The sequence below is a fragment of the Carica papaya genome, chromosome 3 (assembly GCF_054855325.1).
Source record: "Carica papaya isolate Zhongbai chromosome 3, ASM5485532v1, whole genome shotgun sequence".
NCBI lineage: Eukaryota > Viridiplantae > Streptophyta > Magnoliopsida > Brassicales > Caricaceae > Carica > Carica papaya.
In genome coordinates, this window is record NC_142311.1 from 33,491,080 (window position 1) to 33,509,431 (window position 18,352).

An 18,352-nucleotide genomic window follows, 5' to 3' on the forward strand; every position below is an offset into this window, starting at 1 on the left:
TTTATTCTTATTAACGATTTAATTATAAAATATTTGTAATAAAGTTTCAATTTTTAAAAAATAATTATTTATTTTTTACAACCAACATTTTATATAAACACATAATTACTTAAATTTTATAAATTTCATAAAATTTAAATTTTTTTACAATTTATTTTTCATATTTTTTATATATTTTAAATTTCCAATTATATTTTTTAATGAAAACACTAAAATAATTAGATATATTATAAAATTATTTTTCTAATTACTTTTTTGAAGTGCATAAATATAACCTAATCACTTTAGTTTTTTAATTAATCTTGAATTAATTATTTTATTTTTTTAATGAAAATATTTTATAAAAAAAATTATAATATTCACAAAAAAAATACTAATATCCACATAATAATAATAATAATAACAATTCAGCTTCCAACATAATTTAACCCCTGCATAATATTTATTATATAATCAATATCGAGTTCTACTTTTTTAAAAGATCGAAGATTATATTAAATATGAATTCATTATAATTATTTCAACTAAAAGAATTTATCTATTACAAAATATGACTTTTGTCAAATCAATATCAACTAAAAGATATGGTTTATGTACAAATGAGCAATGTGGTTGTCCAGCACCCATCAATGGAAGAACAACCCATTTTACAAAGATAGATTTCAAAGAGCCTACTCTTGGGTGTTCTGCAGATCCAGAGAGTTGTAAGCAGGCTTGTCTTCAGAATTGTTCCTGTAAAAGCTGCTTTGTTTAGGTATGGCTGGAACTCTTCTGATGGGTCTTGCTATTTACCTTCTCAAGTTCTTACACTTATAGCTAATGAGAAGGAAGAGATCTGTTATAACTCTAATGTATTCCTCAAGGTGCAAACAATGGGATTGTAGTAAGATTAAGATATGTTTTGGGTCTTTCTTTGGTTTTGATTTTGTTTGTTGGGGTGTTTTGGTTTTGGAAGAAGCAAGTTTGGGGAAGAACTTGAGGAAGATTTTTCGGATAAAATATCAGGAATGCCTACAAGATTCACTTGTGAGGATCTGAAAACTATTACTGAAGGTTTTACCAAGGTTCTTGGTAAGGGAGGATTTGATTCAGTGTTTGAAGGGACTCTATCTGATGGCGCGAAAGTTGCAGTAGCAGCTAGAAGGTTTTGGGAAAATCAAGAGATCTTTCTTGGCAGAGATGGAGACAATTGGCAGCTCTCGTTTACGAGTTCATGGTTAATGGGTCCTTAGATGATTATATCTTCTACAAAACCCAGGAGCTTATTATACTTGATTGGAAGCAAAGAAAGAAGATCATCCTTGACATAGCAAAGGGACTAGCATGCATGTCTTCAAGAAAATTGCAGAAAGAAGATAATCAAACCCGGGAACATCCTCTTAGACGAGACTTTTAACGCTAAGTCTCGGATTTTGGAAAACTCCCATTGATCTGGATCACTCTTCCTAAATCCCTGATCAAGAACAGTTCAAGCTCCAATTAGTAAAAAAGATTTACAAACAAGCAAACAAGCACATTAACATGGAAAGTTAGCAAACTAAAGAAAGAAAATGGAAAGACACATCAAATAAGAAACAAACTAATATGAACTTTTACCAATTGATCAGACATGAAACTGTTAATTTGGCTGCTTGTGCATATGCATAGAATAGAATATGCTAGAAACGAAATTTAATCAAACTAATTGCAACAAATTCAGATAATTTAACTTTTATTAAAACAGCACGAGGAAGCTACTTCAGTTCTAGCATTTTCAAACCCGAAAGACTGGTTTATTTAGCTTGGACATAATAACAGCAGAGCCCAGTGCACGATGACACTTTAACCAAATGCACAGCGCATGCAAGTTTGAGATACTATGACAGATGAGATCCCTGTTCTCAGAGAATACCTGCATTTGAGTGATGCTTGCTTCTGTATTTGCAAGATTATCCAGATTATTCAACATAATTGTAAGTCGTTTCCTCGCTTTGGATATAGTTGATGAATTGAAGAAAAACAAGTATTACCCAACAAGTAATAAAAGCTAAATTTGAAAAAGAAACAAAGGGGGGACTTGCTAAGTATTAAGCTGCCTTACAAAGCTCGAAAAATTGTTGTGCTTGAAATACTTGGGAAGCAAGTCTTTAGCAAACTCCGGTGGATTCCAGACAATGAAAATCACAAGATCCAATCAAAGATGCCAACAAATTGTTTTTTTCAGCCTATCACCTTGGTCCTGATAGAACAGAAGGCAACAATGGAGTAGCATCACCTGGTTGTACATGTTGGTAAGCTAGTTCTTTAATATCTTTGGGTAACTCTGCACTGCACAAGTTATAATCTAGCTCACCTTCAACATCCATCACTCCCTCCAAAACCTTCACGACCATTGACATCGAAGGTCTCCTTGCAAAATCTCTCTGCAAACACCATACAGCCACTTTCATCATTTCCACAGCTTGTGCTCCATTGAACTGCATATCTTCACTCATTTTATCAACAAGATCCAACAATTCCCCCTCTTTCACTTTCTTCTCAAAAACACTCAACAAATGCATTGCTTCTTCAGGTTGGAAGCGATCCAGATTTCGTCTCCCGCATAGTGTTTCCAATACCACAACTCCAAAACTATACACATCTACCTTCTCAGTTATGAATGAGCTTAACCATTCAGGAGCTAAATAGCCAGGAGTTCCTCTAAGGGTTGTGACAATCTCATTTTGACCTCGGTCAATGAGTTTTGACAAACCAAAATCCGAGACCTTAGCATTAAAATTCTCATCTAAGAGGATGTTTTGGGGTTTGATGTCTAAATGGATTATCTTCTGTCTGCAATCCTCATGAAGATATGCTAGTCCCTTTGCTATGTCAAGGATGATCTTCTTTCTTTGCTGCCAATCAAGTATAATAACCTCCTGGGTCTTGTAGAAGATATAATTATCTAAAGACCCATTAACCATGAACTCGTAAACAAGAAGTCTATGAGTTTTGTCGGCACAAAATCCAATCAATCTTACTAAATTTACATGATGAATGCTGCCTATTGTCTCCACCTCTGCCAGGAAAGATCTCTTGATTCTTCCAAAACCTTCTAGTTGCTTCACAGCAACTTTTGTGCCATCAGATAAAGTCCCTTCAAACACCGAACCAAATCCTCCCTTACCAAGAATCTTGGTAAAATCTTCAGTAATGTTTTTCAGATCCTCATAAGTGAATCTCGTAGGCATTCCTGGTATTTTATCCAAAAAATCTTCCTCAAATTCTTTCCCACCTCGCTTCTTCCAAAACCAAAATAACCCAATAAACAAAATCAAACCAAACAAAGATCCAAAAACAGATCCTAATATTACTGCAATCCCGTTTCTCTTCTTCTTAGGATTAGGTTCAACTTCAATACTAGAATTTTGCACCTTAAGGAATACAGTAGAGTTATAACGGGTCTTTTCCTTCTCATTAGCCATAAATGAAAAAACTTGAGAAGGTAAATAGCAATACCCATCAGAAGAATTCCAGCCATACCTAAACAAAGCAGCTTTGCAGGAACAATTCTGAAGACAAGCCTGCTTACAACTCTCTGGATTTGCAGGCCTATTACTCCAGTCAAAAGTGAAGTAAGTCACATCCTCCAGCTCAACAAAACTTTGATCTTCCACAGCTTCACAAGATAATGGAGTAACCTCAGAACACCCAAGTGTAGGCTGCTTGAAATCTATTTGTGAAAAATAGGTTGTTCCTCCATTGATGGGTGCAGGACAGCCACATTGCCCATTTGTACACAAACCATATTTTCCACAAACAGAAGGATAGCTACAATCACCAAGAAACCCAGTCAAGAGATCTGCAACTTGGGTCCACCCTGATGATGATATCCATTCGTAAACCCTCAAGTGGCCATCAGATTCTAGCTTCATATACTGTAAAGATGAGGCTGGGGGAACAGAAATTGCGTCATCTGAATCGTTTGGTTCAGAGGAAAGTATGAACAAAGCTAAGCTTCCATTTAGAAACTTGGCATAACTTGGTTCCTTACTCGTTTTGTTGCCACTAACTTTGTTCTCAAAATAAGCTAGTGGAGGATCAGCCTCAATGAAAAGAGCAAACAAGCCTTCCCAAGTGACAGAGAGTGAATATATACCTCCTACAGTCCAATTTGTAGAGGAGACACTAGCAGTTAGGTTTTTCCCTTCAATCAACATCTGTCCTGGAACCAAAACGTCAGTTGGGTGGTCAAAGGAGTCCCAGACTGTGCCATTCTTCTCATCAAACAGCACTAGATTTCCCATCTCAGTGAGGTTCAAGCCACCGACAGACTTTCCTGCGGTACCCGTGGACCATACTTTGGATCCATCAGCATCTCTCAAAACCAAGTCTCCATCTCCAGTGAGCTCCAAGGTTGAGTTTATTCTCACCGGGTTGTTTCTGTTAGGAGACCAGACTACTCTTGGGAATCCTAAGTTGGGAAGCACGATGCCGGAACCACTATTAGTTTGAACAATGAAGATGGCGAAGAGGTAAGTCTCGCAATCTCCATTGCAGAAGAACCCACAAGCAAATTTGGGTCCAAAGCTTCCTCTGAGAAGAATGGCCCGCACCGTTGACCCATCTGTGAAGGTTACAGAATGATTGGCAGATAGGCTGTTTGTCCATAAAGTTGAGAGCTTTGCAGTTGGGTAATCAAAAGGTTGACTTGCAACAATGTATGCAAAGTGTATAAGTAAGAGGTAAAAGAGAAGAACCCTGCAGGAGCTCATTTCTCAGATAAATTCTAGTATGATTGAGAGGTTGAAGAAGAAGAAAACCAATAGATATATTTATGTAATTAATTTAAGCACTCTTTCTCTGAATTATTGTCCTACAGTTTCTAATTTAGTTTGAGAATCTGCCAACTTTGACCCCAAAAAATATATAGAAGAAGAAAAAGAGTACAGTGGGAGTAGGTAACAACTAAATATACAAGTATTTTCGTAAATTACAAAAATTGTTTAGATTCAGAAAATGTATGGAAATCACAAAAAGTGTTTTTTTTTTTTTTTCTTAAATACTCTCCCTAAAAAATTTACTGCTATTTTATGGTAATTCTTTAAAAATTATAAAATAAAAAATTATTTACTATAAATTGAACTTGATGAATTCTTAACTATGACTCTAAAAAAATTCAAATATTGATTTATAACTATCCTAATAGAACTAACATTAATTTCTTAGTGTAAAAGTATAAGTACTCCTATGTAGTTAAGTTTAGAGAATAATTTACATAACAATTTTGCTTTATATTTAATTAGAACTTTAATGAAAAATTAACACTCAACTAATATAGTAAATTTGTTTGTGAATAAAATTTGTAGGAAGAATGGCTTTTGTTCGATTTTTCAGGCTAAACTTAAGGGGGCTGCTGAATGGTTTAAATCTTGCGTAAAAGTTGGATTATAGATATGTCATTCTTGAGATGAACCGTAAGTTGATCGTTGATTTGCTATACAAATCTATAATTCATATTTTTGTTAATTTCAATCTAATTATTATATTTAAGGATCGGATAAATAAGGATTAGAATGTAAGAATTCAACATGCTTTTAGTGAAAGAAATTATTTTGCTGATTAGTTAGCCAACTGTACGTTCTCCATGCCGCAGGACATCCATTGTTATTCCAAGAGCCCTGTTGGCCTGGTAAACCTCTTATGTGAGGATATGATGAGAGTCGTCTGATCTAAAATGTGTTCTTCTTATCTTCTTTTGTTTCTGTTTAAATTTTTATTTTTTTATTATATTTTAAAAAAAAATTAATTTTACTATACGTATTTTTTACATGAATTTTATTTTTCAATTTAGAATCTATAAATATACTTATTTTGTGTACTTTATAAAAAATAACTTTTATGATTGTAACTCAAAAAAAAAATTAAACTTTTATGCATTTTGAAGAGGAAAACATAAATCAAGACGATCAAATAATAAAATAGAATTAAGAAAATTTGTCTATTATTAACTAAATCTACACCCACTAATTTAATTAATATATACAACAAGCTGTCTAACAAACAAGTAATATCAATAATCCACCATTTTTCCTCTCTTATATGAAACACCAACTACTAATGCCTGCAATTTCAATCTCTCATCCATAATTGCTACCTCTAGATTGGATTTCCTGCTCAACATATAATTGAGGGATCTCGGTAAGAAACTGTTCCCAGAAGTGATCGTTGACCATGGTTGTTGCAGGAGGATTTAAAGCCTCTCCTATAGAATCACTTGTGAGATTAGGATTTACATCAGTGTCCAAAGATTTTGGCCGAGTGTTGATTATAATAGGCGATGTAGGAGGACTATCAATAACGCATGTAGAACTTGTGAGCTCCGGAGAAGAATGGACCTCTTTTAAATGAAGGGTGGAGGGACGGAAACTTGGCGAGCAAGGTTCCCCATATGCATTATCTTCAGAAGATGTATGCAATTCCGTAACAGTTACTGTCGAAAGCTGAGAAATTGTGTTATAATCAGCAAGAGTCTCGCCAGCTCCAAGCAAAATATTCTCCCATAATTTTAAGGATGATTCCAATTTATCAATCCTTTCTGGATCCAATATTAGACCATTAATTGGAGCCATGTTTTCTTTATGAACAATCAAACTTATGTCTTCGTCAAGTTTGAATAACCTTCTCTTCTTATTATGAAGTTGTGATTGTTGCATAAGTTGAGTTAACAAGGATGTTAATTGCCTCTGCCTATATTCCAAGTTGTGCAAGCGCTCATGAGCTAACTGTCTTTGTAACTTGAAGTCCTTGGTCTCTCGTTGACGCTTTTGTAGCTCCAAATGAAGCGAGTTCTTGTCGTGCTTCAACCTATTGATTTCCCTTTCGAATTCTTGCTTTTCTGTTTCTGTTAATGATGAAGAAGAACTAGACTGGTTCTGAGTAGAATGACTATGAACTGGTTTACGCCGGTGAATGTTCTTGAGAAGCTCTCTCTCTCCTCTTATGAAATCCTCATTGGAAAACTCCCATTGATCTGGATCACTCTTCCTAAATCCCTGATCAAGAACAGTTCAAGCTTCAATTTAGTAAGAAAGATTTACAAATGAGCAAGCAAACATATTAACATGGAAACATAGCAAAATATTGAAAGAAAATGGAAGGGCATCAAATAAGAAACAAATCAATATGAAGTTTTACCAATGGATCAAACATGAAACTGTTAATTTGGCAGCTTGTACATATCCATAGAACAGAATATGCTAAGAAATGAAATTTAAACAAACTAATTGCAATAGGATAAAGCTGATGAACTGAAAAAAAAAAACGAGTAATAGAAGTTAAATTTGAAAATGAAAACAAGGGTGGACTTACATAAGTATTAAGCTGCCTCACAAAGCTTGAAAAATTATTGTGCTTGAAATACTTGGGCAGCAAGTCTTTGGCAAACTCTGGTGGATTCCAGACAATGAAACTACAACCATTTCGACTCCATGATACCACAGCGTTTGTAATTGGATCATCTACCATATCATATGTCTTTAGAAGAAAAGGCGGCGGTGAATTTGAACTACTTTGTGAACTATCCATACCTGTAAACTAAACCAAGATACTCTTGCTAAATTCCAATACCCAGATAGGAAACAACCTGAAAATCACAAGATCCAATCAAAGATGCCAGCTTTAATCAAAAACCATCTCAAAGGAGAGATTTGTCTTTCCCTCTCCTGATTTGGGAATCTGGGTTTGAAAGGTTACACTGATTTTGCTCAAACTCCAACGTGGGAAACTTGGGTTTCAGAACCCATGAATTTGTCTTTGATCAATGGAAACTGGGTTTGCTAAATTCCAATACCCAAATAGGAAACGACCTGAAAATCACACGATCAAATCAAAGATGCCAACTCTAATAAAAAACCATCTCAAAGGAGAGATTTTTTGTTTCCTTCTCCTGATTTGGAAACCTGGGTCTGAAACATGACCCTGATTTTACTCAAACTTGGGTTTCAGAAGCCATGAATTTGTTTTTGATCAGTGGAAACTGGGTTTACAGATCTTCAGAAGGAAATATCAATGAACTGATGTGATGATGCATGGTTCTTGGGGTGGCAAAAGACGATGATATAAAAAATACAATAACCAAATTTATTGCAGAAAATTGGCGAAGAGGCAAAAGTGAGGAAGAGAGACCAGAGAGATAAAGACAAGAAAAACATATTTGACCGTGGACTTTCAAAGGGAGTAAATCAACGGTTTCAATTTGAATTTTCAACACTCAAAAGTTCCATTGCATATATTTATAAATAAAGCCTCTTTGATCATCATGCCTTTGAAAAAATATTTAGGAAGACCAAGAAAGAATAGTACTTCACGTGTTACAAAATGCTTTTTCTAATACTGATTCTTTTTTCCCTTCAAAAAAAGTTCATATATATATATATATATATAGTTGAAGGTAATTTCACAACTCTCATGCTGATCGGGATCTGGATCTTGGCCATTTTAATCTGAAATGGTGAGCTACACTAATCTAATAAAAATATAATACTAATTCTTGATACGAAAAACTTAAGATTAATAAAAATTAGAAAAATAACTAATGGAGCCCTTAGTTTATTTAAATACCTTTAAACTTGAAAACGTTTGTTTGATACTTACCATAACGAGTTTTTTAAAGACAATATATGAAGATTCATATCCATACTATTTTTTATTTTTACGCATATGAGAACAAGAGACAATAACTTTCATTTCTTATATGCTTACTGCTATCCCTATGGGTCCATGGGGACATTCTCCCTACTCGTGAATCTAATATTCAATTTTACGATTAACCGGCCGTCCCCATACCCCGTCTGATAATGGGCACCAAATATTCCATCGTTTCGATATCTCGTCCGGTATGAAAGTAAACCATATCTCCCAAATATTTCTCGTAAAGGACTTCCAAGTCTCGTCCAATTAAGGTAACGTTCACGGTAGGGTTCCATATCTACCGAGTCCGTCTGTCATTTTTCTAGGTACCTAGTAAGTCTTTCACATACAAATTTTCATCAACAAACAACTAATAAATATATACTAATATTACATTTATAGATCGATTAAACTACATTCATGTCAATAGTATATAGCCAAAATATCCAGATAAGTCGATAAGACCATTGAAACTATAAATTAAGAACATGTATTATACGAAAATCAAGCAAGTAGGATAATACAGGAAAATAAATAAGAAATCAAGAAAATATGAACTAATCAGTTCTGCCTCCACTAGTAACCTGTAATTATTTTTAAAATTTTTTAAATTTTCACAAAAGTATAAAATTATATATCGTTAAGGCTCAATTTACCATAACGGAGAATAGGGTGATGGATCCTTACCCGGATCGGTGTTTCGAGACGTTGCATTGTCTATTACGCCTCCTAACGGGTACTGAGTTCCCTAAATTCTCCATGCGAAATTTAAAACACTCGTCACGTACCTAAAATACTCTAAAAATCTAAAATCAGTGTCCAAAACTCTTTTTGGCAAAATTTGGGATTCCGGTGCCAGCTTCGTCGTCAACGGTGGCGATCTGCCTCGGTCAGACCAGTTTTGGGCGATTTTTGCTAGCTTTACACGTATCCATATGAAAAAATATGTTAAAGGACCTCAGTTGGTAGGAAGATCACCAAAAATATCGAACTTACCGATGGGGGGTCACCAGGTGCGGCAGTTCCGCCGGTCTTCCTTCGCGATTGGGATTCATTTTTTGGCTAACCTACATAGAAAATGACAGTGAACACAATAATAAAAAAATTACATTAAACGAGAATCGGGAAGGGACTCATCAGAGGAATTTTAGAGTTTTGGTCATAGTAGTTCTACAGGCTTTGCCCCCGATTTTCGGCTCACCTGCGGTCCCTCTTGCTCCGATTTAGCCGCATGAGTGCTCAGAATTGAATTCCAAGTGGGTAGAGAGAATTTTTACCTTTTCTGGCGACCGGTGGTAGCTCTAGTACACAACGGTCAGCGGACTGTCTCCTTCTTTGGTGTCTGGTTCTTCTTCTCCGGCAGGGCTTGGCGGCTAGGGTTTAGGCTCCCGTGTGACGCGAAATATTTATTAAATATCCATCTTGCGTCGATCTGGGCCGTTCATCGCGATTGATCTTGTCCGTTCGATCGCGCTTAAGGAGAAAACGAATATGAACCGTCCATCGCGATTGATCTTAGTCGTCCGATCGAACCAAATAAAAAAATAAATCCAGGTCATCCACGAGCGCGGGATCGCTCCTAGGCCATTCGATCGTAGAGCACGTGGATCGTGTAACGACTCCAGAAATTTAAATGAAGATGTATGTATTAAAAGTTCTAAAATGTAGAAGCATAATAAAAAATTTGATTAACATAACTTACACAATAACCAAAAACGTACTCAAAACATGAAAGAATAAGCTAATTAAAAGATATACTTGAAATAAAAACTATAAATAGAATTATAAAATCTTTAGGCGTCTAACTCGCCATCTTCCTACATAATGGGGTTGGGAACCCTGTCTTCCTGGTATGAAATGGTTAAGTAAGGAATGAGCTACACTAGCCCGGTAAAGACATCACACTATCTCACTACCACAGGAATAAAGGTCGGTAGATAACAAAAACAACCAATGGAGCATAATTTATAACAAACTCATTTATTAACATAAAAATTTTTACTGTCCACTTACCTCGGTGAGATTCATGAAAATAATATATGAAAACAATAACATTATAACCATCATAAAATCATATCAACTTTGTAACAGAACACATGTCATACTTTTGCACTTCAATAATCAGACAATAATTTCCTCTTTTACCAGCCTACTAGTATCCATGAGGATCCATAGGGGGTCCCCGCTACACGTGAACAATTAACATTAATAACCTAATTCCAAGGCCGTCCCCATACCCCGTTCGGTATAATATCCAAACATGTAAACCAGTAATTGACACCAAACAAGACAACACAATATCGGATTCACCATAATACCAACCATACTAAAAGAAATCATGATTCATGAATACAAGACCATAAAATAATTACATCAAATATCATACTGCACTTAATACTGAAAAATAGATCAAACAACAACTGACCAATAATGTATCAGATTCGGGCTCCATTGCCAACCTCAATCAATTATACATATCTATAAAGTCACAAAATGCTGTTTAATTATTTATTAAGCTTTAATGTCGTGATGGGAGGTAGGGTGAGAGATCCTTACTTGTTTCGGGATCTGAAATCGGCTTTACGGTGTGCCTATGGGCTGTCCCTAAATTTCTTGAATTTTTTTCGGGAAACTGAAATGCACTACCGGTACCTGTACGTGTTCCAAAAAATCCCAAATCAGACCTAGGACCCCTTTCGGCCAATATTAGAATTCCGGCACGGCGGCTCTGCCGTGCTCCGGCGATGGCGCCGCCGCTTGTGGCGGTGATCCGCCTCGGGTTGGCCGTTTTTGGCCGAATTCGGCCAAACTTGCATTGGTCCCTGCGATAAAACAACCTTAGGGCCCTCGGTGGGCCAAAAAATCATGAAAAATCGAGACTTACCGGCGGCGGTGCTCTCGGGTGCGACGACTTCTCCAGGGCGAGTCGCGTTTTGATGTTTTACTCCGGTCAACCTGTAGAGAAAAGAACAGTGATCACAGTGGCATAAAAATTGCATCGAACGGAGGCCGGGAAGGGCCTCGTCGGAGGCAAAAATAGAGGGAAGCCGTGGCGGCGCCGCTGGACTTCGGCAGGGTTTTCCAACTGATTGGCCAGTGGTTTGGCTCCGGTTTGGCCCTAGGCGGATTCAGCATCAAAAAACGAGCCAAATGGAGAAAATTTACCTCGATTGGTGGTCAGAAAATTCTCCGGTGCGGCGGTGACCGGCTCATCCGGCGTCTGGTTCTTCTTCTCCGGCGAGGCACTGGTGGCTAGGGTTTATGGTCGGGTGTGGGTGGGGTTATTTATACCCTTCCCCTTTTAATCTCAACCGTCCATCAATATTTAATCTGAACCGTCCGATTGCGATTTATTTGAGATTAAATATGGGCCGTCCATCGCGATGCAATCTGGACCGTCCGTACCTGATTGAATCTGGGTCGTCTGTACGTATGAGATCTGGGCCGTCCGATCGCGCGCACGCGGATCGCCCACGTGGCCCGTCCCGTGTCAGCGTTCCTTGCCACGCGACGTGTCCTAGTTGGCCGGGGCTGCTGACGTAGTATAACTTTTTTAAATTATATTTTGACCCTCGGTTTCTGATTTTTTTTTCAAAAACACCCCCAGAATCCAAATTTTCACCCATTTTTTCCAAAATCAATTTTCAATTAAATTCAAAAAATAATTTTATCCTATTTTATCATTATTATTATTTTTATTTTTATTAAATTAAATTAAATTAAAATCTTATAAGTTAAATATATAAAAAATTAAACTAAAATTCAAATACGAAAATAAAAATAATAATTTAGGTGTTACAGATCGCTCGCATGGCCTCCCGTATGGCACCGACGCCTGCGTGCCTTGCTACGTGGCATGCTCCGGTTCGTCAGAACTGCTAACTGGGTGGTTTTACGTGACTAAATTTCTCTATTTGCACTTTGATCATCTATTTCTAATTTTTTTAAAAAAAATATTTAAATTTTCAATCTTTTTTTTTAAATTACTTTCAATTATATTTTTATCTATTTTTTTAATAATTTAATAAAATTAAATAATTAATTTTTTTATTTATTTAATAAAATATTAAAATTAATTTCAAACTAAATTTCATATATTACATACGAATACTTCAACAGATTAGGTGTCAAGACAGGTCAGGCCACTTGGTCACATTTGCTTATAAATAATAATACATAAATCAATTCGACTCAGAATTCACAATTAATTACAGTTGGCAAAGATTTTTCCTTGGAGCATCCAATTTTTAAATTTTCAACAAAAGAAAAGTGATAAGAGGCCCCTTAGTCTACCTAGGCTTTTATGGCCTTGTTATTTTTTGTTGACTTGTAATATTTTCATAGGCTATTTTTTTTAATTGTTTATTTATGTCGTCAGCAATTCTTATAAATTTCTTTCTGTTTTGAATGATTTGGTTATGTAAGACAAACGTCATAATAGCTAATTTAAATTTATAATTAAATTTACTTAATTACCAACATAAAAATAATAACTAATTTAATTTTAAGGAAAATAAATAAAAAAAATTAAAAATTATCTCAAATGATATAATATTTTATTATAAAATTTAAATTCGAATCCAATTTTATAAAAATAAATATTAATATTTATTGATCATATTCTTATATATTATTTAACTATTAAAATTGTTTATATAATAATTTAATTATTGAAAATTACATTGGCCCACCATGGCAAAACTTTTCCATTTACAATGTCTATATTTTAATTATTAAAATAAATATTAAATTATTTTTATTGACATAACATAATTATTTTTCGTAATATTAATAAAATTTTATATATTCAAAATGATGATATAAAAAAATTATTATTATTCTTCAATTTTTTTTTGTTAATTTAAATTGAATTTGAAAATATCTTATTTTAAAATAATTCATATTTATTACGAAGAATTTATATTTATTTCACGAGATATTTTATATTTATTTTAAAAAATATTTTATATATATCTTTAAAAAATTTATATTTTTATATTTAAAAATTTACGATTCTATTAATTATTATATTTTAATTATAATATAAAAAGTTTTTATTAATTGTATATCATCAAATTATGTTAAATTTTATATTTTTTATATTTTATTATAATTATACGTGATTTAAAAATTAATTTTTTTCGTATTTTTTTTAAATTCATTACATAAAAAATTATTGTTAAATTGCCTCATTAAACTCTTAACATAATAATAAAAAATTTACAATCAACAAATTAATGGTCCGCCTCTGTCGGCGTAAAAAATAATCATTGGAAAATATCTGGAAATCACAATTGACATTTAGGTCCTGGTGGGACCCACCTTATCTCTTAGATGAGATATTTTCTACGTGCCCGGGCCCCACCCAAATTTTGAATCACTCACTCTCTTCACTCTTTGATCGATCTCACATTTTTCAAATCTTTTATCACTATTTAGCAGTGCATTATTGTGTTTGATTCTTTGTTAATCCGTCAAAAATGGAGAGTGAGGCTCTGAGGCGCAGGCTCAACACGATCGCTTCTCACTTTGCTCACTGCGATGATTCCAGATCCGCCACAAATGTCCTCCCACTGGTAAGGAACTTCTTTGAATCTCTGCTTGATTCTCGGGAAAATGCAAGAAAATCGAAAGAAAGTGTCAGAATATTGGATCTTGGATCTTAGTGTATACTGTTTTTGGTTAACTGGCTTAAGATTCACTCGGCATTTCATTCGAGCTGTTTATTAGGCTACACTCGTTTCTTTTTCTTTTCTTTCTTTGTGTGTGTTTTTTTTTTTTAATCAGTGAATACTCTTCTTGGATACTAACTTTTCCTTTTAATATTCTGATTATCTTTCTCTTTCTTTGTTTCTTTTTTTTTTTTTTTTGTAATCAGTGAATACTTCTATTGGATACTAACTTTTCCTTTTAATATTCTGATGATCTATGCAAGAAACTCAGTAGGAAAGTGATTCGTCTTGTTTCTAAATAATTTAAATTGATTTTTAATATTTTTTGGCTGGTGTTCGGTAGCTAATTATAATACAGTTTTGTAGTTTTTTTTTTTTTGAAGAAGAAACATTAGTTTTTTTAAGCACTCGCCTGTAATTACATGTATAGATGCGTCTGTGTTCGGTAGCTAATTATAATACGGTTTTGTAGTTTTTTTTTTTTTGAAGAAGAAACATTAGGTTTTTTAAGCTACTCGCCTGTAATTACATGTATAGATGTGTGTGTGTGTGTCTATATATATATATGGCTAGTTGTGATTTATTTAGCTTGAATTTTCACCTGATCTTGTTTATAAGTGCATCAGATAAGTCCAGCAGATAAGTGTAAAAATCCTTTAAAAGAATTAAAAGAGTGTTATGCAAAATGACAAAAAAAAGAAAAAACAAATACATGGCAGTGAAGTGTCACAGAAAACACATGCATTTAAATATAAATCTTTATAGTTCTAGAAATTTTTTTGATTTGTTTCAAACATAATGGGAAAAATAACTGTCATCAAAGACTTGATCTATGTAATCCTTGGCGGTATCTCAAGTGGCTCTCTGGATGGTCCCTGCTTCAAATTCAGGACAAACATGAAAACGGACTTCTCCTAAAATTTTGTAGGATCTGCGTGATGACATGGATTTGGTGAAATGGAAACCACGTAAGTCAATTTGCATAAAACTGACCAATCACTGCCTAATTGGCTAAAAAGGGCTCATCAACATGATGGAGGCTTTTCTACTTTTCTTCAATACTTTGGCTGCAAATGGAAACTATATCTGGCTATGCTATTAGTTAAATGCATTTCCTTGTTTGGTAAACTTGAAACTCAAAGAGAAAAATAAATGAAAAACAAGAAGAGAACTTGAACTTGAACTTGATACAATGTTAGATTAGTTAATTTAGCCAATATTGCTCCCTACAGAAAAACAGCATGTGATAATCTTATTCACTTTGTGAAACCAAGAAAAGTTAATCACCCTTAATTTACTTATTTAGTTTACAACAACATAACCCGATACAGGAGAAGGCAGCTCCAATGTTTACCGATCCAAAGGTCGTATATTATTCATTTGGTTTAAAATTCAATTTCATGAGGCTCCTTTTACATTTTCCAATAAGAAGAATATGATTTTCCTGTAATGAATGACCAAAATGAATAGGTATCAAGCTATAACTATGTCATTAGAGTTCTTCTGTCCTTGACATATCGAGTTCTCTTTTCAGTTTTTTCCTCATTTTTTTACATTTAATTTACTGACATTTTTGTTCATTCGATTCTTAGAACTGCAGCAGTAGTTTAAATTCTGTCATCCAAAGGTGTGATAACAGAATGTACTTTGCACGCCAAGCATCTGCTACCCAGAGTTGTTTCATGAGACAGGCTTCAAGCGAACAGGTTGCTCCACGTACCCCATATGTTATCTGTGAATGAGCTAGCCTACTAGAAAAAGTAGCTACTTTCTATTTATAACCCCTTGTGTATTTTTCAATGTCTGGTGCTGATCTTCTGTTGCTCTCTGATGGTTTTTGCTTTTTGAAAAGACTTTCCAAAGTATCCCAAAGTGCTATGGTACCACACTGGATAAGTGGTGTAATGCTACAGAAGAGCCATTATTTTCTAGACCTGCAAGGTTGGCACCAACATTCTCAAATACTGCAGCAACCAAGACTTTGGGACAGGATTGCAGATCACTTACATCTGACCTTCCTAAGTTTGCTAGACCAGATACAAGCAATAAAGATGGAGCAAGGCAATTTTGTTCAGAGGAGAAGATATATTCATCTGAACCTAATGGTTGGTAGTTTTGTTCTCTTGATATTTGAGAAGTTGATATATAGAAATATATATTTTGAGAACGTGATATCTAGAAATATTTGCTCCACGAAGAGAGAGGCTCTTGTGGTACTGAGGTTTTTCTGATATGTGCAAAGCATAGACATTTGAAATAAATATACGCACATAATTTTTCAGTTCACAGAATTGTGACCATGCTAGCAAATTAACCATGCAGCCTAGGCCAAACTTCATTTCCTTGAAAAGAAAGTTGTCTAGAATGCAGCAAGATTTTTGATAGTTGGTAGTTTCTCATGCTTGTTGATCTCTTTCATCATCGGTAATCGTAAGGGTGAATCACAACTTTGTTTTTCTCTTTTCACTTTATTGGTGATCTTGATATCAAGAGATAAACTCCTTCACTCTTCCATTTATATTTTATGCAGGAACCAAATGGTCCCCAAGGATGGATGTTGCAGAATCTGGACGAACTTATGTTATGACAGTAGAAATCCCTGGGGTCAGCATCACTGATATCAGGGTAGAGGTTGATGATCAAAAGTAAATACTGCTTCTGAATATTTTTGATACTTCCTCTCCCCCCTCCCTCTCCCCCTCCTTTTATGTGTAAGCACCTTAATGTTTAAGAGAAAATATGTGTACATGGATATCAAGTGTATCTAAATTCATACATTTCAGAATTAAATTTCATGAGTAGCACTTCCTATTTCTTCATCAACTATCTCTCAGTCCAGTCTTTTGAAACTGGAAAGTTGATTGCTTGTCTGATAAATCTATTTCCTGGCAGATTGATTGTGAGTGGTCAACGTTCTACCCAGTGCTATAAGGTAACAGGTTTGTCAAATGATTCAATCTCTGCATATCATAAGAAAGAGATTGTGCGAGGGCCTTACCAGGTTGTGTGGCCACTTCCAACTAATGTGAACAAGGACAGTATTTATGCAGAGTTTCTGTAAGTCATAGTTCTGTCTTATTGTTTCACTTTATCTATACAAAATATGATAGCATGAGTTTCAAAATTTCTACTGATTGCATATATCATCTTTTGCAAGCTTTGGCACATATCAAGGCCAGAAACTCATGAACATGCACAAAAACACAGTGTACTTATATAAACAAGCACATTTTGCAAATGGATCTTTTGAAGTCTGTAATTTTGATATTTCAAAGTTTAAAAAACTGCATGATTGTGCCTAAATATTTCTGTGTTTTATGTTTATAACCACCTTATCCAAGGTTGAACTCACTGGCTGGACAATTTTTGTAGGAGGTAGTGTTCATGTGATCTTTTTACCTTTTCTTGTGAGCTTCAAGAAAGTGTGATAATTGGGATGATTGTCTGGGTTTTTCATGTACTGCAACTCAGGGTCCTTATCTGTTATATGTGTTGCCGAATGAATCGAGTCTGGTACAGTTGAGAATTTACTTTATTATGTTTTATGCTGAAGGAAACTGATATTGATTTCTGGTTTTGGTGCAGGGATGGATTTCTTAAAATTATTGTTCCTAAATTTTGAGGTTTATCGGTGGCAGAGGATTCAAATGTTTGTGGGTCTATGCATGAGAATTTCTATACATGCTGCTAAGGAGACGATGCTATACATATTGAGTTTTTATATATACATATTCATGCTATAGAATAACAAAGTCATGAACTATCTGTCATGGCTTTTGTTTACATGTAAAATTTGAACCCAGGGCCTTGAAGTGAATGATGTTAAAGAACTAGTGAAATATACATGTGAAGAAGTCCTTTTAAGGTGAGATTGTATTACCTTATATGATATAGCTATTCAGGTATAAAGTATATTTCATGATAAATAGTAATATTATTTTAGAATTACCATATATATTCCTCGTACAATTAACTTTGTTGGTTCTGTAGCGCACAGCTTCTCATGGCTCCCTACTAGCAGTCTCATAATA

The 18,352-nt window shown here is 34.5% G+C and overlaps 3 protein-coding genes across 5 annotated transcripts; 1 reads left to right on the top strand and 2 right to left on the bottom strand.

Moving 5' to 3' along the window:
* Positions 1-489: 489 nt before the first annotated feature.
* Positions 490-4,862, bottom strand: LOC110815009 (G-type lectin S-receptor-like serine/threonine-protein kinase SD2-5). Of its 3 annotated transcripts, XM_088216667.1 has the most exons (3): positions 2,081-4,861; positions 1,892-1,968; positions 490-1,453 (listed from the first exon to the last, which is right to left on the bottom strand). In XM_088216667.1, the coding sequence occupies exon 1, from the start codon at positions 4,731-4,733 to the stop codon at positions 2,208-2,210; it is 2,526 nt and encodes an 841-aa protein (XP_088072793.1). In that variant the 5' UTR covers positions 4,734-4,861; the 3' UTR covers positions 490-1,453; positions 1,892-1,968; positions 2,081-2,207. The 3 variants fall into 3 exon arrangements, with proteins under 3 accessions (XP_088072793.1, XP_088072794.1, XP_088072792.1); XM_088216668.1 differs by lacking the exon at positions 1,892-1,968 and having other exon boundaries at positions 2,081-4,862; XM_088216666.1 differs by having other exon boundaries at positions 1,892-4,861.
* Positions 4,863-5,932: 1,070 nt separating this feature from the next.
* Positions 5,933-8,040, bottom strand: LOC110815130 (heat stress transcription factor A-4c-like). Its single transcript, XM_022042786.2, has 2 exons — positions 7,330-8,040; positions 5,933-7,013 (listed from the first exon to the last, which is right to left on the bottom strand). The coding sequence occupies exons 1-2, from the start codon at positions 7,543-7,545 to the stop codon at positions 6,099-6,101; spliced, it is 1,131 nt and encodes a 376-aa protein (XP_021898478.1). The 5' UTR covers positions 7,546-8,040; the 3' UTR covers positions 5,933-6,098.
* Positions 8,041-14,048: 6,008 nt separating this feature from the next.
* Positions 14,049-18,274, top strand: ACD32.1 (alpha-crystallin domain 32.1). Its single transcript, XM_022042774.2, has 6 exons — positions 14,049-14,225; positions 15,914-16,027; positions 16,174-16,426; positions 16,852-16,966; positions 17,214-17,378; positions 17,907-18,274. The coding sequence occupies exons 1-6, from the start codon at positions 14,130-14,132 to the stop codon at positions 17,941-17,943; spliced, it is 780 nt and encodes a 259-aa protein (XP_021898466.1). The 5' UTR covers positions 14,049-14,129; the 3' UTR covers positions 17,944-18,274.
* The last annotated feature ends 78 nt before the right edge of the window (positions 18,275-18,352 follow it).

What these genes read in the sequence shown, in the direction of transcription:
- LOC110815009 (XM_088216668.1), bottom strand. Translation starts at nt 4,733, where the DNA reads ATGAGCTCCTGCAGGGTTCTTCTCTTTTACCTCTTACTTATACACTTT.
- LOC110815130 (XM_022042786.2), bottom strand. Translation starts at nt 7,545, where the DNA reads ATGGATAGTTCACAAAGTAGTTCAAATTCACCGCCGCCTTTTCTTCTA. An exon ending in TGAGGCAGCTTAATACTTAT is followed by an intron (nt 7,014 to 7,329) that starts GTAAGTCCACCC and finishes GTTCTTGATCAG; the next exon opens with GGATTTAGGAAGAGTGATCC.
- ACD32.1 (XM_022042774.2), top strand. Translation starts at nt 14,130, where the DNA reads ATGGAGAGTGAGGCTCTGAGGCGCAGGCTCAACACGATCGCTTCTCAC. An exon ending in GACAGGCTTCAAGCGAACAG is followed by an intron (nt 16,028 to 16,173) that starts GTTGCTCCACGT and finishes CTTTTTGAAAAG; the next exon opens with ACTTTCCAAAGTATCCCAAA. An exon ending in ATATTCATCTGAACCTAATG is followed by an intron (nt 16,427 to 16,851) that starts GTTGGTAGTTTT and finishes TATTTTATGCAG; the next exon opens with GAACCAAATGGTCCCCAAGG.